The following is a 27764-nucleotide window of genomic DNA, read 5'->3' as shown; positions in this document are numbered from 1 at the left end:
AAATCTCAGCTCATACTCGAGTGCTGTGCCTGGTCATTGGCAGCACATGAAAATTAAAAAATAGGTCTGCGCAGTTGAAATTCAGCTCTAGGTGTCAACCTGCTCTTCTGATCTTGTTTACTGACCTCGTAATAAGTAGCCGGCTTGAAAGGAAAATTACACAGAAGTCGATGTTGTGCAAGATTACATCCAGCCTGAATGATAGAGGTGATGGTCCTAACTCCTTAAGAAGCCATCTGCTCATTGCATATTCTCATTTAACTACAGCAGGCTTCCTCAAACTCGGCCCTCCAGATGTTTTTAGCCCACAACTCCCATGATCCCTAGCTAGCAGGACCAGTGGTCAGGGATGATGGGAATTGTAGTTTCAAAACATCTGGAGGGCCAAGTTTGAGGAAGCCTGAACTGTAGTGTGTGGTTGCTTTTGTTTTTGAACAAAAGAAACAGACATATTTGAAACACAGTTGCAGTCAGGGGTTCCACAAAGCCCCTCCCAGGAGCAGCAGAGAATATAGGTATAATAATCGTAATAATAATTTATTATTTCTACCCCTCCCATCTGGCTGGGTTTCCCCAGCCATTCTGGGTGGCTTCCAGCAGAAGATTAAAAATACCGTACTTTTCGCTCCATAGGGCGCACCGGATCATAGGGCGCACCTAGTTTTTTAGGGGGGGGGGGATAAAAAAAAGAGCAAAGAAGCCAAGACAGCGAGCGGGATCCATCCTGCTCGCTGTCTTGGCTTCCTCTTTAGCCATGCGCAACCTCTCCAGCCGGTAGAGGCTGCGCGAGCTTGCGGGGCTGAGGGTGAGGGAAACACGAGCTTCCCCCGACCCCAGAACAGGTCGGGGAGCGGCAACCTTGCCTTTGCTCCCAGAGCTTGCGGGGCTGGGGACTTCAGGCTTGCGGATAGCTGCCTGAAGCCCAGGGAGCACAGCGGGAGTTGACGCTGCGCTCCCCAGGCTGCAGGCTGCTATCCGCAAGCCTTCGGAGCCTGGCAGGAACTCCCGCCGCGCTCAGAAGTCTTGCGGATAGCTGCCTGAAGCCCGGGGAGCGCAGTGGGAGTTGGCGCTGCGCTCCCTGGGCTTCAGGCTGCTATCCGCAAGTCTACGGAGCTCTCCAAAGGCTTGCGGATAGCTGCCTGAAGCCAGGACAGTGAGAGGGGTCGGTGCGCACCGACCCCTCTCACTCTCCAGGCTTCAGCGAAAGCCTGCATTCGCTCCATAGGATGCGCGCGCACACACATTTCCCCTTCATTTTTGGAGGGGAAAAAGTCTGTCCTATAGAGCGAAAAATACGGTACATTAAAACATCAGTCACTCAAAACTCAAAGAGTGGGGATTGATGTCCCTTTACATTGCCTGGAAGAAAGAGACGAGTTTGTGGTCAATATTTGCTATATGTCCTAATGTCAACCACTAGAACTTTTTGATCTCGGTTGGAAAACGGTTCAAAGTGTCCAAACGAAAAATTCTGTATATGCAGGCAATTTTCAACTTAGCTTGGGGGTTACGTTTGCTCAAACGGCATCTTGTGAAACCACCTTGGGGACGATGGAGAGTGGGATCGCCAAAGGCACATGGCCCTTTAATTTTTTTTAATTCTGGGAAGTTTTAAATGACTGATATTTAAAAGTATTTTTAATCTTTTGTTGGAAGCTGTCCAGAGTGGCTTACTATTATTAGCCAAGCATGTGAAGCTGAATGTGTGCAGGTGAAATGTGCGTCAGCTGTGAGTTACATCTTTTATGGCAAAAGTCTGCTTCAGAGTATATGATGGTGTGTATTACACATGAAAGCTCATACCTTGAAAGCTTATGTTTAGTTGATCTTTAAGGTTGCCTACCACTGCTGAAGCGGTTAACTGTTTTTAAAAATAAAAACAACAACAACCTTAGACTGAGTCACATGAAAATCTAAAAACAAATCCTTATTTCCTTCAGTCTAAGTTTATAGCCTTTGGACTATAACTTAAATAGAAAACTATCTTTAGAAAGATTTTTCCTCCAAAAGCATTTTATTTTAAAAGTCTGATTTTTATTTTATTTTTTAAATCATTGATTTTTATCTACCCTGAGTAGGAGCAGTCACCCTTAAGAAAAAGAGGCTGGAATGGGCCTGTATATATATGGCTTTTTTTCTTTCAATTCTCAAAGATCTTCACCTAGCTCAAGATTGTCATCTGAACAAGCCAAATGTTCAGCTCAGAATCAATCACTGTCAATCCATCGTTTGAAAAATAAGACTTTGGAGCCTTTTTGCCCCCAAATGAGAACTAGACGTTCCGTTTTGTTGACTGCAACTTTGGTCTAAGGAGCCATTTGGCGCCTAGCTTATATATCTGAGTTTCGAACACTATCTAGTATAGTATCAAATTGGTTGGGGTGGGCTGTATGTTCAGATTCCTGAATTTTGCCATTTGGACTAGACGCAGTGTTTCCCAACCTTGTGCCTCCAGCTGTTTTTGGACTACAATTCCCATCATCCCTTGCCACTGGTCTTGCTAGTCAGGGATGATGGGAGTTGTAGCTCAAAAACAGCTGGAGGCACAAGGTTGGGAAACACTGGACTAGAGGACTCTTCCAACTCTAGAATTCTAGGATTTTATGGCACTGGAAGGGATCGAATGAAATGAAAGGTGACTGATCCTTTTGACCATGGGTAGGCAAACTAAGGGCCAGGGGCTGGATGCGTCCTAATCACCTTCTCAATCCTGCCTTCGGATGGTCCGGGAATCAGTGTGTGTACATGAGTAGAATGTGTGCTTTTCTTTAAAATGCATCTCTGGGTAATTTGTGGTGCCTGCTTGGTGTTTTTGACATGAGTAGAACATGTGCTTTTATTTAAAATGCATTTGTGGGGCGTAGGAATTTGTTCATTCCCCCCCCCCCTCCAAAATATAGTCCTGCCCACCACATGGTCTGAGGCAGTGTTCCCCAAGCTTGGGCCTCCAGCCGTTCTTGGACTACAACTCCCATCATCCTTGACCACTGGTCTTGCTAGCGAGGGATGATGGGAGTTGTAGTCCAAAAACAGCTGGAGGCCCAAGGTTGGGGAACACTGGTCTGAGGGACAGTGGACCAGCCCCCTGCAGAAAAAGTTTGCTGACCCCTGAAATAAGCATTTAATCAATCACAGTTGTCTTTTGTGTTTACTTGGGGAGTTTGACTTATCCCAGAGTTTCACTCACAAAATTGAGTCAAATGAAGCTTTCAAATCGATGAAGGCTGCGTAAAGCCCACCACACAGTTTCTTAGCATACTTTTCTATGAGATGTGCAGCAGCAGCAGCAACAACAACAATTTATTATTTATACCCCACCCATCTGGCTCAGTTTCCCCAGTCCAGACTCAGGCCCAGTTCATAATAATAATAATAATTTATTATTTCTACCCCACCCATCATTCCCCCCCAAAAAAATATAGTCCGGCCCCCCACAAGGTCTGAGGGACAGTGGGCCGACCCCCTGCTGAAAATGTTTGCTGACCGCTGGTGTAGCCTGTATGGCTTCCCCAGCTGCCTACATGCAGCTCATTCCTGTTGCCCTCTTCCCAATGCTTCTACGTCAAAGAAGGTCAGAAGGCGCCCAACATGATCGCGCCTTCCTTCCACCAGATTATACCTTAAAGCAGGCTTCCTCAAACTCGGCACTCCAGATGTTTTTGGCCTACTACTCCCATCATACCTAGCTTGCAGGACCAGCAGTTAGGGATGATGGGCACTGTAGTCTCCAAACAGCAGGAGGGCCAAGTTTGGCTGCCACTGCTCTAGATCAGGCATGGCCCAACTCGGCCCTCTAGCTGTTTGGAGACTACAACTCCAATCGACCCTAGCTAACAGGACCAAGGGTCAGGGATGATGGGAATTGTAGTTTGCTGACCCCTGCTTTTGACACTTAGCTGATCCGTTTGTGTTCGCCTGGCAGACCCCCTTAGGGTTTTGCATCACGCCAAGCATTTCACCTTTTTATTTGCACACTGCCATCTGTCCTCTTTTGCCTCCCCTCTTCTAACTTTTTGTTTCCCCCTCCAAATGTCTTGGTGATCCTTCAGAACCAACAAAACGTCTGCTTTCCTTCCAAGGGCTGGCAGAGTTGGCTCACCGGGAGTACCAGGCAGGAGACTTTGAAGCGGCTGAGAGGCACTGCATGCAACTGTGGAGACAGGAGCCCGACAACACCGGCGTCCTGTTGCTGCTCTCATCCATTCACTTCCAATGTCGCAGGCTGGACAGGTAGGAGGTTGGGGCCTTTCAAAGTAACAATAATAAAACCATAATACATTTCATTTGTATCCCACCCTCCCCTGCCGAAACTGGGCTCAGAGTGGCTAACAGGCGTCCTCAACCTCAGCCCTCAGATGTTTTTTGGCCTACAACTCCCTAGTTAGCAGGACCAGTGGTCAGGGATGCTGGGAATTGTAGTTTCAAAACAGCAGGAGGGCCGAGGTTGAGGAATCCTGGGCTAACATCATAGAAATAATAAAATAAAATAAATGGTCCAGTGGCACCTTAGAGACCAACTCAGTTTGTTCTGGGTCTAAGCTTTACATGGGCATGTGCCCTTCTTCAGATACACAGAAACCGAAGTCTAGTATGAAAGAGGCCTCCCAGCGTTCTCACAGGCCCATATAAGAGCAGCGCAAACAGTTGGGCCTGACGAGCGTTTACTGTTCCCAACCCTAATCCTGCGGAAAGCCATCTAATTGAATTTGAATTTGATCCTGACTTGTTTTCAGGAGATAATTTCGTTATTGCTTGATTTTATACCAGTGTTACATATTTGGTGTTAGCCTCCCTGAGTCCAGGTTTGGACGGGGAGGGCTGGATACAAATAAAAGTTTATTATTTATTATTATTAACCAGACCCTGATAGATAGTGGGAGGGTGGGGCGGGGTTTTCCCCCAAAGGGTAGTAGAACTCAATGGGTATGGTCAACCTGTGGGCGACTGTGAACGACTGCAATTAGTCCGATAGGAAAAAGCAAGGGAGAGTATGCAGATGACCAAAAATAGCCGAAAATAAAAAAAAATAAAAAAATTGTCCAGTAGCACCTTAGAGACCAACTCAGTTTGTTCTTGGTTGAAGCTTTCGTGTGCAGGCGCCCTTCTTTAGATACAGTGAAACAGAAGTTCCCAGACCTGATACATCGTGGGAGGGTGGGGTGGGGTATTTCTCAGAAGGGTAGTAGGAGATGGGTGATTTTATGGTTCCCAAAAGGAAACCTTCCTCTGCTTGTCCATATTGAGAGGATGCCAGCAAAGCTGAACCTTTTCCTAAAAAAGGATTACAGACCTGTGCCTCCATGATTGACATCTTCTTAATACTTGTAGTTAATAATAATAACAACACTTGGCTGTTGTGCGCAGGCAGACTTCTTCAGATACACTGAAGTGGAAGTCCCCAGACCCTGATATATAGTGGGAGGAGAAGTACCCAGACCCTGATATATAGAGGGAGGGGAGTCCCCGGACCCTGATATATAGAGGGAGGGGAGTCCCCGGACCCCGATACATAGAGGGAAGAGAAGTCCCCAGACCCTGATATATAGAGGGAGGGGAGTCCCCAGACCCTGATATATAGAGGGAGGAGAAGTACCCAGACCCTGATATATAGAGGGAGGGGAGTCCCCGGACCCTGATATATAGAGGGAGGGGAGTCCCCGGACCCTGATACATAGAGGGAAGAGAAGTCCCCAGACCCTGATATATAGAGGGAGGGTGGGGCGGGGGTTTTCTCCAAAGGGTAGTAGTATTCAGTGGGTATGGTCAGCCTGTTGGCAACTGTGAACGACTGCAATTAGTCCTGCAGGAAAATGCAAGGGATGGTTTGCATATGACCAAAAATAGCTTTAGCTTATGCAATGAGACAAGAATCCAATATTCAGACCAGGTCTCTCCATAGTTTTCAGTTTAGTAATAAGTTGCAATTCAGCAAGTTGTAAACTCCATAATTTGCCGTTTAGTGATAAGTTGACTTATCATTAAACTGCAAACTTTAATGACAGAATTACAAGCCTGGTAGATGAAGGGAACGCAGTGGATGTAGTCTACCTTGATTTCAGCAAGGCATTTGACAAGGTGCCCCATGATATTCTTGTAAAGAAGCTGGTAAAATGCGGTCTTGACTATGCTACCACTCAGTGGATTTGTAACTGGCTGACTGACCGAACCCAAAGGGTGCTCATCAATGGTTCCTCTTCATCCTGGAGAAGAGTGACTAGTGGGGTGCCACAGGGTTCTGTCTTGGGCCCAGTCTTATTCAACATCTTTATCAACGACTTGGATGATGGACTCAAGGGCATCCTGATCAAATTTGCAGATGACACCAAACTGGGAGGGGTGGCTAACACCCCAGAGGACAGGATCACACTTCAAAACGACCTTGACAGATTAGAGAACTGGGCCAAAACAAACAAGATGAATTTTAACAGGGAGAAATGTAAAGTATTGCACTTGGGCAAAAAAAATGAGAGGCACAAATACAAGATGGGGGACACCTGGCTTGAGAGCAGTACATGTGAAAAGGATCTAGGAGTCTTGGTTGACCACAAACTTGACATGAGCCAACAATGTGACGCGGCAGCTAAAAAAGCCAATGCAATTCTGGGCCTCATCAATAGGAGTATAGCATCTAGATCAAGGGAAGTAATAGTTCCACTGTATTCTGCTCTGGTCAGACCTCACCTGGAGTACTGTGTCCAGTTCTGGGCACCACAGTTCAAGAAGGACACTGACAAACTCGAACGTGTCCAGAGGAGGGCAACCAAAATGGTCAAAGGCCTGGAAACGATGCCTTATGAGGAACGGCTAAGGGAGCTGGGCATGTTTAGCCTGGAGAAGAGGAGGTTAAGGGGTGATATGATAGCCATGTACAAATATATAAAAGGATGTCACATAGAGGAGGGAGAAAGGCTGTTTTCTGCTGCTCCAGAGAAGCGGACACGGAGCAATGGATCCAAACTACAAGAAGGAAGATTCCACCTAAACATTAGGAAGAACTTCCTGACAGTAAGAGCTGTTCGACAGTGGAATTTGCTGCCAAGGAGTGTGGTGGAGTCTCCTTCTTTGGAGGTCTTTAAGCAGAGGCTTGACAACCATATGTCAGGAGTGCTCTGATGGTGTTTCCTGCTTGGCAGGGGGTTGGACTCGATGGCCCTTGTGGTCTATTCCAACTCTATGATTCTATGATTCTATGAAACTATGGAGAGACCTGGTCTTAATAGAGATATTGGATTCCTGTCTCATTACATGTGCTAATCATTTGTATACTATTCCTTGCTTTCTCCTGTAGGACTAAAGTGGTACCTTGGGTTAAGAACTTAATTTGTTCTGGAGGTCCATCCTTAAGCTGAAACTGTTCTTAACCTGAAGTACTGTGTCCAAATTAACAACAAATTTGTCAAAGGCATCCACTTACAACATACCATGTTATTATTTGTCTCAAAATCACATGATTGCCTCAAGATATCCAACTGGTGTGGGATTATTTGTATGTTGTGTGTATTATGAGTTATTATGTAGGAATGCTAAAATGTGTCTGACAGTATGTCATTTTCACAAAGGGGGGACCCAATTATTGTGTGTAATTGTTTTTATGTTCAGTTTATGGTGTCTTATTGTTTACACCCCAATGGAGGATTCTCGTGCATTTTATGCTTTCTAATAGATCAGGCTATTGCGTAGTCCAATATTATGACCACATTTCCTTGTCCCACCTGGCACTTTGCCAACCTTCCCTACCCATTTTAAAATGGGTTAAAACTCGCTTTAACCAAGGAGAAGCTTCAGGATCCATGAAACACCAGATTCATGAAGGCATATATGCCTTGATTTAGCAGGAATGATCCCTTATAGAGTTAAATTGACTAATTTGGACAAGTACCCTTTTTCCGGAATAGTGTTTTTTGTTTGTTTGTTTGTATTACAGATTGATTTGAAAAGTTGAGAACCATGGGGCTATATAAATTCTAATTGGACTCAGTTTGAATAAGGCAAGTGTATCCAGGCTGCAAGGGGACATGGGTGGCGCTGTGGGTTAAACCACAGAGCCTAGGACTTGCCGATCAGAAGGTCGGTGGTTCGAATCCCTGCGACGGGGTGAGCTCCCGTTGCTCGGTCCCTGCTCCTGCCAACCTAGCAGTTCGAAAGCACCTCAAAGTGCAAGTAGCTAAATAGGTTCTGCTCCGGCGGGAAGGTAAACGGCGTTTCCGTGCGCTACTCTGGTTCGCCAGAAGCGGCTTAGTTATGCTGGCCACATGACCCGGAAGCTCCCTCGGCCAATAAAGCGAGATGAGCGCCGCAACCCCAGAGTCGGTCACTACTGGACCTAATGGTCAGGGGTCCCTTTACCTTTTTATCCAGGCTGCAACTAGCTTTTTGGTCCCTTAAGAGCAAGTGAGCAATTTCCCATGAGTGGAAGACATGAGCCTTTGATAATAAAATCCCATAGAAAGCCCAAGGCAAAGACAAGGCTACGTGGCCAAAATGAAAGCCGTAAGGGGATTCATCAGGGATTGTTGTTGCTGTGGTATGGTGAAGCTAACTTTGACACCTGAGAACATGCAAAAAAAGGCACAAACAAAACAAACTGCATTTTTCAGTCATTAGTGGACCTTCCTGCTAAGTGTATAAAGCATAGACCACTACTGAGTAAATGTTTCTCCCAAAGTGTTAGAATGCCACAAGTAGTTTAGTAACAAAATGCAACATGTGTTATTTTTATGTGATATCCTATATTTACACAAAGGCATCCACTTACAACATACCATGTTATTATTTGTGGGGCAAAAATTTCAAAGAAAAAATTACATCCTCAAAGGGGGGAATTGTTATAAGAATTTTAAGGTCTTAGATATATAATAAATGTTCATAAATGTACCAAAGAAACATGTACATAAATATACAAACCACATGTCTGGAGCAGCACAGGAATACAGTCCTGAAACCATTTTGACTCCCAAACTGACCAAATGTTTCTCTGCAAGGAGGGAGAGGGTGAGGGAACCTTCCCATTGTCTCATGAGTTAAGTGATTACCATCTCAAAGGAATGGCCAGACTATCAGGAAAGGCAATCAGATAAGGCATTATCAGATAACCTGGCATACAGGAGATAAACAAAGCACTCAGATTTCTGTTGTCAACCGCCTTTTCTATGATGTAGGTATGATGTATCTGGGGGGTGGTCTTGGGCTACACCACTTCTGTGATGTATGTATGATGTTTCTGGGGGTGGTCTTAAGCTCCAGGGCAGGGAATTTCAAAATGTCTATATAAGGGGAGGCACACCTTTGTTGTGGGTCCTCCTCACCTCTCCTGTGTGTGAGGGGAGTACCCTGTTGCAACAGCTTTAATAAAGATCAGGCTTACGAACTGCTTTACTTCTCAATATTCTCTCATTGGCCTCTGTTATTTTCTCCTACTGATGGAAAACATACAAAGGACTCTATAAGGGCTCTTCTGTACCCCATAAGGGAATAAGGGCAGGTTTTGTTTAAAACAATACCACTTCAGCTATGGGCCTCCCGCTGCTGCTGTGCCGCTGCTGTGCATTTCTGCTCTCATCCTGAAGTAAAGGTCTTAACCCGAAGTACTATTTCTGGGTTAGCGAAGTCTGTAACCTGAAGCGTCTATAACCTGAAGCATCTGTAACCCAAGGTGCTACTGTATTTGCAGTCCTTAACAGTCCTCAACAGGTTTACCATACCCAATGAGCCAATCACCCATCTCCTACTACCCTGACTTCTCTTTCAGTGTATCTGAAGAAGTGTGCATGTACACGAAAGCTCATACCAAGAACAAACTTAGTTGGTCTCTAAGGTGCTACTGGACAATTCTTTTTTATTTTTATATATATTTCGACTGTGTCAGACCAACACAGCTACCTACCTGAATCATATAAAGAATACAATATACATAAAAACAAGCAATCAAACGATTAAAATGCATCCTAAAATTAATTCAAATAAATTGAAATTAAGATTAGACTGGATAAATGGCAATCCTCAGGTTAAAATGGAAAGCGGTTAATATTTGCCTGGATCAACTGTTTCCACTGATATTATATATATATATTTTTAAATAATATTTATTAGAGTTTCAAGTGATACAAAAAACAAAAAGAAAAAGAACAAGAAAAAAAATTCATCCTTTACAATCCCAATTTCAATAACTTTTTTCCGCAACTTCCCCTCACCTCCCCTTCTTGTATTCCATGTCCAAATATTTATCCAACAAGTTCTTATCCCTAAATTTTTAACCTTAATTTGTTATTATATTTATTATATTATATTTTTAACCTTAATTTGTTATTATATTTAATTCAATTTATATATCAACTTTTAACTTATATACCTCAATCATTTATATTTAAAAACTTTTTCTAAGGTCGACCCAGTTTCCCTTCCACGAATTCCCCATTCTTATACTAATAACAACACAAAATTAAAAAAAGAGTAGCAAAAATCAAACACCCTTTGGATTTCCAAACCCCACCCTCCCTTCCCCGGTTTCGATCCCAGAACCATTGTCCATTAGTCCATCTGCTATCAGCCTGGCAACCTCACGTCCGAGGCCCTTAAGTCTCTCTCAATCCCTCTCTGCCGGTTTCTTTGAAAGTCCTTTATATTTAACACCAAGTCTCGGAGGGGCACTATCCCTATAATGTCCATGTTCCTTCCAGCCAGACCTCCATGTTTAAAGGTGGAGGTCAAATCTTGTTTCTTAATCCTTTTAAGTCCAAATGTCCCAGGAGCTCCAGCTTCCACCTTGATCAAATTTATAGTCCATAGATCTTCAGATCCCCCCAAAAGGAGATCTTTCCATTCCTTATTTCTAAGTTCAAACCAAATTTTCCTCATCCAGTCCTTATTTTCTTTTATATCCATCTTGACAGGCCTCCGGCTCCCATTTGCCTTCTGCAGCATTGCAGCCCCTCCTTTCTGCTCGTCCTGTACAGCGTGTATCTCTTCCTCCACTTCCTCAGTTTTCTCTAGTTTCTTTTCTTGTTCAGCTGCCTGGGTTTTGTACATCAAGTCCTTTTCCAACTCAGTAGATACATTTGCTGTTGACTTCCAAGTTATGGCACTTGTAGACAAAGCATGACCTTGCTCATACATCCTTCGCAACTTTCCAATGAGAAAAGCAACCTCGTCCAGGTCAGCTAGTATTTTCCGACCTATTTCCATTCTTGTAATGTCCCTGAACCCCCTCTAGAGGGATTCTGGTTATTTAGTATTCCTTTCACTTCCAACCCAAAAGTCAAGTCAGTTTGTTTCAGTCCTTCTTTATTTTCAACAACTTGTAGCTATATTGTATCTAATGTAACCGGCAAAAACATCAGAAATAAAATTTTCTATTTTTTCCGACTTTGACAGCTGTCAAAATCTTCTGTGTCTCCTCAGCAGGCTCCTCTCGCGGATCACTCCCGGTCCCGGGAGGGGTGGCACTTTAATCAAAAAGTAAGCTCTTATCCTCCAGCACAATTACTTATACTTTCAATCCGTGCAATTAATAACTTTTATCCAAAAAAAAGGGGGGGGGAAGGCTCTTCTCTCGACCTTAGTTGTCAAATCCTTGCTTTAAAATGTTTACAGTGGGGGGGAGACGGACTTCCTCTTTGCACCTCCCCCGCTCGTACCGAATCCAAAGAAAAGTTTTTAGTCCAATTTCCAAATTACTCACGGGTTGTTGTTTTTAGTTTTTAGTCCAAATTTTCAGAAGAAGAAGTCAGCGCTCTCCGACGAATGGCATGCGGCTTCGCTCGGCAGGGGAAGCAGTAGACTCACAGCACTCCCCGTCCCCCTCTCCGTAGCCTTTAAAAAGGCTCCTTCGCAGGTCGGGAGGGCGCAAATGGTGCCCGCCGAGTCACCAGGTCCACGGGCATCTGCGCCCGTGGTTTTTGAGGGTCCCCGCGTCGCCGGCGCGGCAGAACCCGACCCCTGTCGAGCAGATTCCCTCCGGAGCTCGGAGGGAATCCGCCATTCGGCAATGGCGCCAACCCGGAAGTGTTTCCACTGATATTATAAGGACCTGTGAGTGGCCTGGGAAACCTCCTTAGTGTTTGTTCTTATACAAAGAGAAAATGAGTCAGGCTGAACCGTGGTGGAACAGCTCCGTCATGCAGGCCCTGCAAAAAGATGTCAAGTCCCGCAGGGCCCTGGTCTCTTGTGAGAGAGTGTTCCACCAGGGCCACGACCGAAAAGGTTCTGGCTCTGGTCAAGGCCAGTCTAATCTCCCTGGGGCACAGGATCTTCAGGGTGTTGTTATTTGTAGACCGTAAAGTCCTCTGTGGGGCATACCAGGAGAGGTGGTCCCATAGGTACAAGTGTCCTAGGCCGTATAGTAAAAGTAAAAAGTAAAGTAAAAGTAAAAGCATGTTGGGATATGATCTATAACAGGGATGTCCAACAGGTCTTGCATGATCTACTGGTAGAGACCCCCGGGAGGGTTTGGTCGATCGCTGATGATAGCTGGGTCCCTTTCCTTTGGTAAATTAGATCCCTAGCTAACAGGACCAGTTGTCAGGGGTGATGGGAATTGTAGTCCAAAACATCTGGAGGGCTGAAGGTTGAGGATCCCTGTTCTAGGGCATCTCCCCCCATATTCTTAAATCTGAGTCCCCCAAAATAGGCGTCTTATACAGTGGTACCTCTGGTTACAAATGCTTCCGGTTATGAACGTTTTAGGTTATGAGCTTTGCTAACCTGAAAGTGGCTACCCCTGGTTGCGAAGTGTGCGCTGCGGGAGACCTCTTCAGTGAAAGCGCGCCTCAGGATAAGAACGGTTTCAGCTGAAGAACAGACCTCCGGAACGAATTAAGTTCATAACCAGAGGTACCACTGTACATGGGGGCGTCTTACAGATGGAAAAATACGATCGATTATCCAACAAACCAACATGAAAACAAGATTCCAAAGAATCTCCTGGGCTTGCCTTCTACCCTTTGAGGGTCCTTTTGTTAACCATTTCCTCTGGCATATTTTATAATAATCCACATCTTTTACATCTCCATTACGTCCAGAAGTCAACATTATACTACAAGTGTCATAGTCATCCTGCTAATGATTTTAGGCAGGGGTCAGCAAACTTTTTCAGCCGGGGGCCGGTCCACTGTCCCTCAGACCTTGTGGGGGGGGGGCTGTTTTTTTTTGGGGGGGGAGAACGAATTTCTATGCCCCACAAGTAACTCAGAGATGCATTTTAAATAAAAGGACACATTCTACTCTAGTAAAAACACACTGATTCCTGGACTGTCCATGGACTGGATTTAGAAGGTGATTGGGTCAGATCTGGCCCCCAGGCCCTAGTTTGCCTACCCATGATTTTAGCTGTCTACAATGGTTTTTAAGATATAGTAAATTATATATTTCCTCCATTCCTTATTGAAATTTTGGTCTTCCTGTTTTCTGATCTTCCGGTCATTTTTGCCAATTTGGCATTAATAATAATAATAATAATAATAATAATATATTATACCCTGCCCATCTGACTGGGTTTCCCCAGCCTCTGGGTGGCTTCCAACAAAAGAGTAAAAATACATTAAAACATCAGTCCTTCAAACCTTCCCCAAACAGGGTTGCCTTCAGATGTCTTCTAAATGTCCTATAGTTGTTTATTTCTTTGACATATGATGGGAGGGCGTTCCACAGGGCAGGCGCCACCACTGGGAATGCCCTCTGCCTGGTTCCATCAACTTAATCTGCCATTCTTCTCTGCTAGGGACATTGTCTTCTTTCTGTCTTTGGACCATTAAGATCCGAGCAACTGTGGTTGCATACATCAGTAATCTTTTCTGCTCCATTGGGATTTTGGCACCTAATTCAGAAGGTTTTTGACAATGTGGTTGCAAGTGCAGGTGGATGTGGCAGAGAGCAGAGAAATGCAAATATTAAACTGAACATTTATCAGCTGGAACTCCTAATGGGTTCAGATGAAAAGAGTGGGCATCTTGTCAGGTTGCACAAAATGCAATTTACTTCTCCCACTGCTCAAGCAGAATTTGTTTGCCTCAAGCCAGGAATCATGGTTTTGTGTGGAAGTTCTGTAGATTTCTGTACACCATCAAATAATGTGATGGTGATGGTACCAAAGAGGGTTGAAAGTACCTATTAGATAAGGCACTTTTTATCATATGTGGTAGGAATGTAAAATACTTAAAAACTTTTGGGAAATGATATATAATGAATTGAAAAAAGTGATCAAAATGACTTGTTAAAAAGTGAGAAGCCTTTTTGTTAGGCATCTCAGCTCATGAACTACTGAAAGAGAAACGGAAAATATTCATGTATGCTACAACAGTGGCAAGAATTTTATTAGCTCAAGGTTGGAAGACTGAAGAAGTACCAACGAAAGAGCAGTGGCAAGAAAAACTAATGAACTATGCAGAATTAGCAAAGTCAACAGATAAGTTGCATGAAAAAGACAATAGAGATTTTTAAAATGAATGGGAATCTTTTACAACCTATTTACAAAAACAACATAAAGAAATGGATTCATTGGCAGGTTTTGAATAAACATTCACAATTTTATTTCATTATCATATGGAGGAAGATAAGGTAACAATATTTAAAGCACCGTATTTTTTGCCCTATAGGACGCACCTGCCCACAGGACACACCTAGTTTTTTGGGGGGGAAATAAAGTAAAAAAAAAAAAAATTCCCCACCAGGCGCAGGGCTGGGGCGGGGGAAGTCCGAGCTTCCCCCGACCCCAGCCCCCAGAACAGGCAGCACTCCGCAAGCCGTGGGAGCCCAGCGCCGGGCTCCCATGGCTTGTGGAGAGCTGCGCGAAGCCTGGAGAGCGAGAGGGGTCGGTGCACACCGACCCCTCTTGCTCTTTATGCTTCAGCGAAAGCCTGCATTTGCCCCATAGGACGCACACACATTTCCCCTTCATTTTTGGAGGGGGAAAAGTGCGTCCTATAGGGCGAAAAATACGGTACATCAACATGCAGAAAACAACACTGTTTGTAACAAACCAGAAATGGAAGATGAGGGAAGTTGCGGGGCGGGACAGAATGTAAAATGTAAAATTGAATAATTGTTGATTGTAATTGGTTATAAAAGAGGAAATTTTATATATATACAAAAACGAAAGTACCTATTAGATTAAATGCCAGATGATATTGCGTCCCCCCCCCCCCCCAGGTCTGCTCACTTCAGCACTTTGGCAATCAAGCAGAATCCGCTGCTGGCCGAAGCCTACTCAAATCTGGGGAACGTGTACAAGGAACGGGGCCAACTGCAGGAGGCGATCGAGCACTATCGGCATGCCCTGCGCCTCAAGCCGGACTTCATTGACGGATACATCAACCTCGCCGCTGCTTTAGTTGCCGCAGGCGACATGGAAGGAGCGGTGCAGGCCTATGTCTCTGCCCTGCAGTACAACCCTGTAAGTTGAATTCCTCCGGGAGAAGGCTGAGTCCCCTCCGAAATCTTAAGTTGTGGTTTGAACAGTGCGATTCCGAAAGCAATTCCATTTTCAGATTCGAAAGCTTTGCAGCTGGCTCTTCTTATTCAGAAAGGCCAAGACTCTTAGGAAGTGGGAATGCGGATGGCACTGTGGTGCAAACCACAGCCTCTTGGGCTTGCCGGTCAGAAGGTTGACCAGTCCGAATCTCCACAACGGGGTGAGCACCCGTCGCGCGGTCCCAGCTCCTGCCGACCTAGCTGTTCGAAAGCACGTCCGAGTGCAAGGAGATGAATAGGCACCACTCAGGCAGTAAGGTAAACGGAGTTTCCGTGCGCCGCTCTGCTTTCGCCAGAAGCGGCTTAGTCTTGCTAGCCTCATGACCCGGAAGCTGCACACCAGATGCCTCGGCCCGTAAATCAAGATGAGTGCCGCAACCCCAGAGTCGTTCGCGACTGGACTTAATGGTCTGGGGTCCCTTTACCTTTACCTTTTAAGTCTCTTAGGTATTTTCGAGGCTGTAGTGGTACTGCACTGTAATGATTTCACCTATGTCTAAAGGCTTGAACTCCCCTCAGTAGTTTCCTAGTCTTTTTTTGAAGCAGGTTTGCTGATGCATAGAAATATGGGATCACTTTTGCTCTGACTGTTTGAAAGAGCGTTTTTAAACACTCTTAAACAAGTGCCCAGGTGATGGCTTACACTGCCCATCTATCATAACAAATAACAAGATGAAAGACAAAAAATCTTTTTTAGTTCCAGTGGCACCTTAAGGATCAACTAAATACAAGGTATGAGCTTTCATGTGTAATATACACTTCGTCAGATACTCAGATTTTATTTATTTATTTCAACTATTAGATGAGTTACTGGTTGTTAGAGGGCCCCATGCCCAGTTTGCATCAGAAGGGTGTCAAAAGCAGTCAGTTGAATTCTCAAAAGAGTGTGAGAGGGAGGTTGCCAGAATACATTTCCCTAACATTTTCATTCACGACTCAGGCAACCCCTATTTGCCCCGAGGAAGAGTATTCTGCCTTAAAAGATGCCGCAGCATTTTCTTTCAGCGAACTGCAAGCCATCAAATTAATTCCCTCTTTCCATAATTGTTCCCCATCTTCTAATTGTATATCAGGGTTGGCCAACTCCCAAAAGGCTGTGATCTACTTACAGAATTAAAAACTGGCAGTGATCTACCCCCATTTGGGGGGGGGGGTCAAAGTTGTTGACCTTCTTTGGGGAAGGAAAGCCCTGTTTTGGGGAGGTACAGGTCAAAGCTCATACCTTGAAAGCTTATATTTAGTTGATCTTTAAGGTGGCACTGGAATTATTCAGAAAGAATTTTTCATCTTTCATCCTGTTATTTATTATGACTATGACAGATCATAGTCATAATATGACAGTGCCTGGCATGCTCTGGTCCATGGGGTCACGAAGAGTCGCACACGACTAAATGACTAAACAACAATATGACAGATCAACACGGTTATCCACCTGAAACTGGCCATCTATGCTACTCTCCTTTCATTGCTTGTGTCTTCCCCCTGTTGTTGGTACCAGTCCAGGAAGATCAGAGTCCATACAGCCACATATATTAATCTGGGGCAGCGCTTTGGGGGTCTTAAGTGGGGCTGACTTTGTCCCCACGTTGAATCAACAAAGGAGTGCTACCTGCTGTGTTATTCTTGGTGGTGTTTTCAAGACCTGTCCGTTTCCGCAAGGTTCTGATGTTTAAAGGAACCAAGCATACGAAGGACGAAGATAATGAGAGACTGTACAATTTCTATGTACAGTGGTACCTTGGTTCTCAAACTGAATCCATTCTGGAAGTCTGTTCTGAAACCAAAGCTTTCCAAAACCCAGGTGCACTTTCCCATAGAGAGGAATGCAAAATGGATTAATCTGTTCCAGAATTTGAAAAACAACCCCTAAAACAGCCATTTCACATGCATTTTACTATCTAATGCAGAGATGGCCCAACTTGGCCCTCCAGATGTTTTGGGACTACAACTCTCAGGGCCCTGTAGGATCTGATTTCTTTCCGCAGGGCGTGTAAGACAGAGTTGTTCTGCCTGGCCTTTGGCTTGGAGCCAATTTGACTCCCTCCCCCTCTTTCTTTTTTCTTTTCCCTTTCTCCTCCTGTGATGAGGCTGCATTTTAATATTTTAATGTTGTATTTCAATCTTGTTTTTAAGTTGTATTCATTCAACTTGTTTTTATTATTGCTTGTTAGCCGCCCTGAGCCTGGCCTTGGCTGGGGAGGGCAGGGTATAAATAAAATTATTATTATTATTATTATTATTATTATTATCATCATCCCTAGCTAACAGGACCAGTGGTCAGGCATGATGGGAATTGTAGTCCCAAAACATCTGGAGGGCCGAGACTATTGATCCATAAAATGAAAGCAATCATTAATGTTCTGTAGTATAAAAGAAATAAGACAGTATCGTAGATGATAAAAATTACAATATTTTTTTTTTTTTGACCTGAACTAATGATAGTCATTGTTTGGATGGGGTGCTCTGATGCATTTCTGCAGTCACACAATCAATCAATCAATCAATCAATCATAAAACGAAAAAACAAGCCACAGTCACAAAAATGAAAAAGCCACACAAACAAAAACGCAAAAAATAGCAAAAACAAAAGCACCAAATATTGCCTCAGAACATGGCAATCAGAAATGGAAGGATTTAATTACAATGCGGGGTGGGGGACTTGAATTAGCTGTGTGGGTACAACAGGATGAAAAAAGCCTTAATTACCCAATTGGGGGGGGGGGACTTAAATTTGCTGCGCAAGGGTAAAACAGGATGAGAAAAACCTTAATTACAATTGTGGGGGGGACTTAAATTTTCTGCACAACAGTAAAAACAGAAGCTCAGGAACCCGTTCAGCTTCTGAGGCAAAGTTCGAAAACCGGAACTCCCCCTTACGGGCTTGTAGCCTTCAGGTTCCAAGTTGTTCGGAAACTAAGCTGCTCAAGAACCGAGGCCCCACTGTATATGATCTTTTCACATTGCCATTTCCTCTTTTGGGGACTGACCCGATGCGTTTAATTTCCAGGACTTGTACTGCGTGCGTAGTGACCTGGGGAATCTGCTCAAAGCCCTGGGTCGCTTGGAAGAAGCCAAGGTAGGTGTTCTGTAGAATGAGTTTTAAAACATCAGTCTTTTGAGAATGTGAACGCTTGCGCCAAGTCTTCGATGCTCCGCTGACCTGCGAGACTCCCGAGAAATGGCTGAGAAGCCGAAGGCCTTGAATTCCCCCAGCGTAGTTGCGGGGCCAGATCTGGCAAGCCCCCGTTAATACTTGGTTTTAAGACATTGAGTCTTGCCGCAGAACGAGACTACCCACTATTGTGATGTGACTCAGGGGCGTCACCATTCTCTGATCTGGAAAGAAACATTCCTTCCAAACTGAGGCTTGCCTGCTGACTTAGCCCGTGGTTCCTGTGAGAAGCAGGCGCTCTTCTAAAGTCCTTTGCGGCTTGTAAGTGGAGAAGAACCTTATCGAATGTTTCCTTCTGAATATGGCATTGAAAAAAAGACGATTCTTTAAACTCCCCCCCCCCCCCGTCTCCACAGTGGAAGAAAGGCTGGCAAATAGTCCTGGTCCTGGTTTGCTTCCTTCGAACAATATGTCTTTGTCCAAAGGGTCAAGTGATGTGGCTGGTTTGCTCGGGAGATGAGCTGATCAAAGAAAAACGTGCGGCCGAGAGTGGGAAGGTGGCTTCTAGCAGTCCGGTTTCCAGCCGAGAATTCGAACCCCAAAACGGCTCTCCGCCAAGGGGGGCTTTCCAACGGGACCCGAAATTGCCTTGTTACAAGCCACCTTAACGCAGCTGCCGGGGCGCGGAGGAACGAGGAGTAGCTCTGGAGGTCCTTCGCTTCTAGCCCCATGCGCGTGCGTTCGAGTGGGGTGCGTCAACAGTGTAGCTTCCGACTGGTTGCCGTTCGGGGGGGGGGGGGACAAGAAAAGCCGATTTCCAGGAGAATCCGCTCTCGGGTTCTGGGAATGGACAAATTCCAAGCGCAGATTGGGCAGGCAGCCGCTCCAGGCAGCCCCATTGTGCCGAGTCTGAATAGGGGCATCCAAACGCCTTCTCCAAAGCGCCAGGCGGACAGCTAACTCGAATCGCACACCACCGCGGCTTCTAGCGTGACTGGTCACCAGCTGAGATACCGCGCCTGCCTTAGGTTGCTGACTTCTTTGTTTCAGAGCTCTGGAGAGACACGCCTAGCTTGAAAGTGTTATTCCGTTTTTCGCGAGAACTCCATTAAACCGGGGGGGGGGGGGAATACATCTATATATATTCTGGACAAACGGCAATGTATTTCTTTGGCCATCAGTGCATTTGCAAGACCAAACCAGCACAATCTTTACCACCTGAATTGAAATTCAATTGTTGCGGGAGTTTCGGAGCCTTTCTTCCAGTTTGCTGTTGCCCCCCATTAACCCCTTTCCCTTCTGCATGCCCCCCCCCCCGATACAGACCAACCGCCCCCCACCCCTCCACCCCCCGTGTTAAGACGTACCCAGAGATTTTCGATTGCTTTGTTGGAACTTTTTACTAATGATCTTGTTTTATTTTCTCTCTCGTTTTTGGTTTTCCACCACTGATATTACATTTAGAAGGTTTCAGGTGGGGGAAACCTTTTCCATGCGTAAGGAGAGGGAGCTCGAGGGCTGGATCTAAAGCAGAAACTCTCCTCCTCCTCCTCTTCCAGGAAGGAACGCACCGAAAACTCACATGAGAAATATGGTAACGGGTTTGTAACTGCCACGACAAAAACCATTTGCTCCATGCCTGAATCTTCTGTCTTGTGGCTTCGGAAACTGCTTAAGTATTTTCTGTACGAGCGAGTAACGTTAGAGAGCAATTGATAGTCCTAGCCACGTTTCTTTCCGAGAAATAAACGTAAAAAAGTACCTTAAGATTTAAAAGAGATAATTGGGAAAGGACTTAGTTAAAAGTATCTAACTCTTCCCGGTGGTTCATTTTTTATCCTTTTTCCTTCTTTGTTTGGATTGCAGCGTTCTGCTCTGCCGATGACGCGCTGTGGTCCTGCGGTAGCGCAAGGGCGGCGCAGCGGAAATGCGCACGGCGTGTGATGGGGCCCTTGTGAATGGTGGACTAGACGATTCATCTCCATGTGGGCGGCTCCTCTAGGCCTCTCGGCAAAATTGGGTTGCGATGCATTGAGGTTTCCGGCACAAATTTAAGACTCCCCACCCCCCTGAGTTTCTGCGTGGGCCTGTCCGGCAGATGAATCAGTCTGGTTGGCCACTCATAGCACCCAGGGGCGTTGCGGCAAAGCGCGGCAGTTGGCAGCGAGGGCGCGAGCGGCGTGCTGTTAGGGGGCGCCGGCGACTTCTCGCGCTCGCATTGCAGGGACCGGGACCTTTGTGCAAAGCTGTCATTTGAGGTTGTGAAAGTAACATTCAGGTGTGCGTCCTGCACAGGTGAGTTCAGGGTTGGAGAGCCAAGTTTTTGCTCTTTAAAAAGAGAGAGACCGTGTCATGGGGTATTCTGGATCTTATAATGTAATTTCTACTTACAGTAGTCCCTTGGTTCTCAAACGGAATCCGTTCCAAAACCAAGGATGCCGGCAAGGCTGAACCTTTAGGGAAGTTTTAACGACCGGTTACCACGGTTCTCAAACTTCATTCGCTCTGGAAGTCAGTTTCAAAAGCGTTCCAAAACCAAGGCGTGCTTTCCCATGGAAAGGAATGCAAAATGGATCCGTCCGTTCCAGACTTTTACAAAAACAGCCATTGAACACGAATTCTGCTATCTAACAAGACCATTGATCCATAAAATGAAAGTGATAATGTACTGTACTATACAAGAAGTAACAAAAGAGCAAAATTAATTGCAAAAACCAAAGCGCCAAACTTAATCCATTCCGGAAGCCTGTTGGACTTCCAAAATGTTTGGAAACCAAGGCGCAGCTTCTGATTGGTGCAGGCGCCCCAGAAACAATCGCCGACAGCTGCGTCAGACATCTGGCTTCCAAAAAGCTCCAGAAACAGGAACGCTTCCTTCCGGGGTTTTGGCGTTTGGGAACCAAGGTGTTTGAGTAGCAGGGATTTTGTGACTCCCAAAAGGAAACCTGCGCCTGTCCATTAGGGTGGTTCATATTAACTTTTTTTTGGGGGGGGAATGCCTTCTCCAAAGGTATTTTCTTACTACACTCGGGATTACAGTATATAGCTATCTCTGAAATTTCATGCATATCAGTTAATATCTTGACCCGGCTCCACTGAATTGACATTTCAGCCTTCACGATATAGGAAAACGGCTATTTTCATGAAGGAGGGTCCCTCGTGTAGTACCTTTGGAGAAGGCATTTTCAAAAAAAAGTTTTTTATGAACCGCCCTACTGAACACCCAATGCTTTTCAGTGGAGTTGGGTCAAGATATTAACTGATATGCATGAAATTTCAGAGATAGCTATATAATCCGTAGTGTAGTAAGATAAGACCCCTGGAGCAGACATTTTCCAAAATTTCTTTTTCATAAACTGCCCTATTGTCCATATGAACCTTTCTGTAAAAGAAGAATTAACCCTTCCTTCTGGGTTTTCGGCGTTTGAGTAGCAGGGATTTTGTGGCTCCCGAAATGAAACCTCCTCTTGTCCGTGTGAAGAGGAAAGTAAAGTTGAACCTTCCTGTAAAACAGCCTTTCTCAACCTTGGGTCCCCAGATGTTCTTGAACTACAACTCCCATCATCCCTGACCACAGGTCATGCTGGCTAGGAATTATGGGAGTTGTAGTCCAACAACAACTGGGGACCCAAGGTTGAGAAAAGGCTGCTGTAAAAGAAGAATTTGAAGCTTCCTTCCAGGTTTTCGGCGTTTGAGAACAAAGGCCCTGCTGTCATTTTGACAACTGGAGAATATTTGGGAGAGACTGGCCCAATCATCTGACCTCAGCCAGGATGCTATCCAAACTGTGCGGCAATCCAAACTGTTGCAATCCAAACGGCGGCGTATTGGAAGCTGATTGCGAGTGTGAAAGCAACTGCCCTGGCCTTGGCCGAGGAATTGCTTGCTAGGAAAGAATTGCTATATATCGAAGGGTCAGCATAACTGACAATGGTGGATTTGCACTCGGGTCCTGGTTTGCGCCGGCGCAGCATCACCCGCCAGCACGCTAGTTTTGGCGCCAGCGAGCGAGCCTCTACCGCAGGATCACTTTTGGCCGGTCAGAGGAGGGATACTAACTGGGACTTTTCTCTTGCTTTTCTTTTGTGCAAATACCCCCTTCCCCCTGTACCTACCTACCTCTCGACCCTCCCAAGGCCTGCTACCTGAAAGCCATCGAGACCCAACCCAACTTTGCTGTGGCGTGGAGTAACCTCGGCTGTGTGTTCAATGCGCAAGGGGAAATCTGGCTGGCAATTCATCACTTTGAGAAGGTAACTGTTACGGGGTTTCTGGGCTCTAGATGGGAAGGCCTGGAAAAATAATGATAATGATAACAATCCAATATAAGCCCCATTAATTGGGCTAGTAGCGTTCTCTCTTCTTCTGTTAAATAATGTTTTATTAATTTTTCATTAATCACAATCCAATATAAGCCCCATTAATTGGGCTAGTAGCGTTCTCTCTTCTTCTTTTAAAGAATTTACTATTATTTTCATTCATAGCAATCTGATTTAAGCCCTATTAATTGGGCAAGTGGCATTCTCTTTGTAAATTATTTTTTCATTAATTTTTTCATTAATAACAATCCCATATAAGCCCCATTAATTGGGCTAGTGGCATTCTCTTTTTAAATAATTTTTTATTAATTTTTTCATTAATAACAATCCAATATAAGCCCCATTAATTGGGCAAGTAGCATTCTCTTTTGAAATATTTTTTTACTAATTTTTTTTCATTCATAACAATCCAATCTAAGCCCCATTGGGCTAGTTGCATTCTTGCCGACATCGTTGCAGACATAAGAAGTCTTATACCTAGTGAGAAGGCTTCTGGCTTTTTGACAAATGTATTTTCAAACATTTTCTTTAAACTCATATATTATTTCCCAGAAAGCCTTGACCAATGTCACATAATAACAGCTGCATATTAGTATATCGCTGTTTCGCAAGATGTTGCAGGGCTGAATGAAGTGGTTTGTAATAACACTGTCAAAATTGGATGCAATTTTTTAATATATACAGTGGTACCTCAGGTTACATACACTTCAGGTTACCGTATTTTTCGCTCTATAACACGCACCTGACCATAACACGCACCTAGTTTTTAGAGGAGGAAAACAAGGGAAAAAACATTCTGAATGAAACAGTGGATGTATCATTTTTGTGCTTCATGCTGTGGCCACAGACATGTGATCTGATGGTGAATTTGGGGTGACCCAATGCAAAAATCCTGATAATTCCTGTGGATCCATGCTTTGTAACCACGTTTTTGCACCATTGCAGCCCCAGGCAACAGTGGGTGCGTGATTTTTTGGGTGCAGGCTGTAGCCATGGACATGCTATGTGATCTGATGGTGAATTTGGGGTGACCCAATGCAAAGATCCTGAGGATCCATGTGGATCCATGCTTTTTAACCACGTGTTTGCACCATTGCAGCCCCAGGCAACAGTGGGTGCGTGATTTTTTTGGTGCAGGCTGTAGCCATGGACATGCTATGTGATCTGATGGTGAATTTGGGGTGACCCAATGCAAAGATCCTGAGGATCCATGCTTTTTAACCACGTGTTTTCACCATTGCAGCCCCAGGCAACAGTGGGTGCGTGATTTTTTTGGTGCAGGCTGTAGCCATGGACATGCTATGTGATCTGATGGTGAATTTGGGGTGACCCAATGCAAAGATCCTGAGGATCCATGTGGATCCATGCTTTTTAACCACATTTTAAGTGGGGAGCGAAGGAAAAACAAAGAAGGGACATGAGAGGGGTGTGCAGAGAAGCAGCTGGCTAAGAATGCTGGAGAGGGATTTAACGGGTGGGAGGCAAAAGTTCCCCCCCAAGCCAGCCATCTCTCTCTCTCTCTCTCTCTCTCTCTCTCTCTCTCTCTCCCTCTCCCTCTCCCTCCCCCCCTCTCCCTCTCCCTCCCCCACTCTCTCTCCCTCTCCCCCAGCAGTACCGGAGCACAGAGACGACACTTTCCCCTCTGCTTGCCTGGAGGGGAGGGGCTTTCCCTGCTCTTTGTTCCGTTTCAGCAATCACAGCAAGGAAACAGAGGAGGGTGGGCAGTAAGACCCTGAGGCAGAATGCAGGAAAGCTGCCACTTCCTCTTTTCAGGTTTCCCTTCTCCGTGAAGAGCGATTTGACTTTTGCTTGATTTTTTGGCTCCAGGGACCACACATTCGCTCCATAACACGCACAGACATTTCCCCTTCCTTTTTAGGAGAAAAAATCTGCGTGTTATAGAGGGAAAAATACGGTATACACTCCGCTAACCCAGAAATCGTGCTTCAGGTTAAGAACTTTGCTTCAGGATGAGAACAGAAATCGTGCTCTGGCGGCTCAACGGCAGCAGGAGGCCCCATTAGCTAAAGTTCAGGTTAAGAACAATTTCAGGTTAAGAACAGACCTCCGGAACGAATTAAGTACTTAACCCAAGTTACCACTGTATAATATTTTTTTAGTTTTCACAAAAAACCAAATCATTACATTAAAGAAATTTTTTTAAAAAAACAACTGTATACACAATCAATGTTAATCCCACATTATGGGATTATTTGACTTGCCTCCCCGGTTCCTTTGTATTATCATCATTCATTATCATCACTGGAGAGCCAGTGTGGTGTAGTGGTTAAGAGCGGTAGACTCATAATCTGGGAAACCGGGTTCGCGTCTCCGCTCCTCCACATGCAGCTGCTGGGTGACCTTGGGCCAGTCACACTTCTTTCAAGTCTCTCAGCCCCACTCACCTCACAGAGTGTTTGTTGTGGGGGAGGAAGGGAAAGGAGAATGTTAGCCGCTTTGAGACTCCTTAAAGGGAGTGAAAGGTGGGATAGCAAATCCAAACTCTTCTTCTTCTTCAATAAAATCATCATCACTAATTTAAGGTTATCAGATTTTTTTTCAATGAGTCCGGGGATACTTTTAAACTTCAATGGATTTTGTATGGGGACTGATTTGTAAATCTGGGGACTGTCCTTACTTTAAATTTAACCATTACAGGTGGGTTTTTTAAAAAAATTAATCCTGCTAATGTATTAACCTATATGTACTGCTTTTATCAATATGCAATAAACGTTTCCCATTCTTTTTTATATTAAAATTGGAGGCATTTTTTCAGCTGCAATGGGCCTCAGGTGTCCTGTTAGTACCATTAGTTGGTACCATTTCTCGTACAGTTGATATTCCTTGCATAGATACCATATTTTTCGCTCGATAACACGCACCCGACCATAACACGCATGTAGTTTTTAGAGGAGGAAAACAAGAAAAAAAATATTCTACACGAAACAGTGGATGTATGATTTTTGTGGTTCATGCTGTGCTCACAGACATGTGTTCTGTTGGTGAGTTTGGGGTAGCCCAATGCAAAAATCCTGAGGATCCCTGTGGATCCATGTTTGTAACCACGTTTTTGCACCACTGCGGCCCCAGGCAACAGTGGGTGCGTGATTTTTTTGGTGCAAACTGTAGCCATGGACATGCTATGTGATCTGATGGTGAATTGGGGTGACCCAGTGCAAAAATCCTGAGGATCCATGTGGATCTGTGCTTTGTAACCACATTTTAAGTGGGGAGGGAAGGAAAAGCACTCAAGGGACAAGGAGAACGCATGGAGCAAGCTCTGCTTCTCTCCCTCCTCCCCCCCTCCCCTTAGCGAGCTGAAAAACTTTGCTGGAGGGACAGAGAGCCTGCTTGCTTTAAAGGAGCCTACTGGACAGGAGCCGCTTACACTTGTGTAAGCGGCTCCTGTCCGGTAGGCTCCTTTAAAGCAAGCAGGTTCTGCTTCTCTCCCTCCCCCCCCCCCCCCCTCAGCGAGCTGAAAATCTTTCCTGCTATTTCCAGCAAAGCGGGAGGAGATACAGAGAGCCTGCTTGCTTTAAAGGAGCCAACCGGACAGGAGCCGCTTACACTCGTGTAAGCGGCTCCCCTCCCGCTTTGCTCCTTTAAAGGAAGCAGGCTCTGCTTCTCTCCTCCCCCCCCCCCCCCCCCGCCCTTAGCGAGCTGAAAATCTTTCCTGCTATTTCCAGCAAAGCGGGACAAGAGAGATACAGAGAGCCTGCTTGCTTTAAAGGAGCCAACCGGACAGGAGCCGCTTACACTCGTGTAAGCGGCTCCCCTCCCCTCCCGCTTTGCTCCTTTAAAGAAGCAGGTACTCTGTCCCTCTCTCCTCCCCATTCAGCGGCTCTTCTCCCGCTGGAAACCATGGAGGAGGGAAGCACTCCGTAACACGCACAGACATTTCCCCTTACTTTCTAGGAGGAAAAAAATGTGTGTAATGGAGCGAAAACTACGGTAGATAGATTAAATAGATGATAGGTAGGTACGTAGATTAGATTAGATTAGATTAGATTAGATAGATAGATAGATAGATAGATAGATAGATAGATTAGGTAGGTAGGTAGGTAGATTAGATAGATACATAAGAAAGGTTGGTAGATGGATAGATAGATTAGTTAGATAGATAGATTGATTGATTGATTGGGTAGGTAGATAGATTCAGGCATGGCCAAACCTGGCCCTCCAGCTGTTTTGGGACTACAACTCCCATTGTCCCTGACCACTGGTCCTGTTAGGTAGGGATGATGGGGGTTGGAGGGCCAAGTTGGGCCACACCTGGATTAGATGGTAGGTAGGTAGATAGATTTGATAGATAGGGTAGGTAGATAGATAGATAAGATAGGTATGACTGTATTAGTAACAAAAATTTATTATCTTAAATATTTTCAGGCGGTGACCCTGGACCCCAACTTCCTGGATGCTTACATTAATCTGGGGAACGTCTTGAAGGAGGCGCGTATATTTGACAGGTAAGCAAATAGGCATAGAGCTTATATTCTCTTTTTTATATAAATGGTTTTTATTGGTTTTGCGTATAATCACATTACGTCTTATATTCTCAGTTTAGTGGTTGCACCCATACCCAAACTAACTCCCATTGTTGCCTAGAGGGTTGATTTTATTTAAAGCAAATTGATTTAAATCCCAAATCCATAAGACTTGATTTAAATCCCCCTTTTACAGGAAGGTTCAGCCTTGCTGGCATCCTCTTAATATTGACAATCGGAGGCAGGTTTCCTTTTTGGAATCCTAACTTCAGAGTCTTTTCTACGGTTATATCAAAAATGATTTGGTAGCATATGTATCCATGTTGCTTAACTGATGTGCTGAAACATTTTTCCCCCAAGAAAAACTTGGACTGAGTTTTCGCACAC

At 45.0% G+C, this 27764-nt stretch overlaps 1 protein-coding gene across 7 annotated transcripts in view; it reads left to right on the top strand.

The window, feature by feature from the left end:
* The window catches only part of LOC114588797 (UDP-N-acetylglucosamine--peptide N-acetylglucosaminyltransferase 110 kDa subunit), a 75467-nt gene that overhangs the window by 3565 nt on the left and 44138 nt on the right, over positions 1–27764 (top strand). For 2 of the 7 annotated variants that reach the window (XM_077922480.1, XM_077922485.1), the window contains exons 2-7: positions 4050–4230; positions 11371–11454; positions 15142–15385; positions 18470–18538; positions 22711–22827; positions 27280–27359. In XM_077922480.1, the coding sequence (XP_077778606.1) occupies positions 4050–4230; positions 11371–11454; positions 15142–15385; positions 18470–18538; positions 22711–22827; positions 27280–27359 (775 nt within the window). Of the gene's footprint in view, positions 1–4049; positions 4231–11370; positions 11455–15141; positions 15386–18469; positions 18539–22710; positions 22828–27279; positions 27360–27764 lie in introns of those variants that run through there. The other 5 variants (XM_077922482.1, XM_077922481.1, XM_077922483.1 and 2 more) reach the window with 5 other exon arrangements.

This window comes from Podarcis muralis, chromosome Z (assembly GCF_964188315.1).
Source record: "Podarcis muralis chromosome Z, rPodMur119.hap1.1, whole genome shotgun sequence".
In the NCBI taxonomy this organism is placed as follows: domain Eukaryota; kingdom Metazoa; phylum Chordata; class Lepidosauria; order Squamata; family Lacertidae; genus Podarcis; species Podarcis muralis.
The sequence above is the reverse complement of the archived record's forward strand: the minus strand, read 5'-3'. Positions and strand labels throughout refer to the sequence as shown.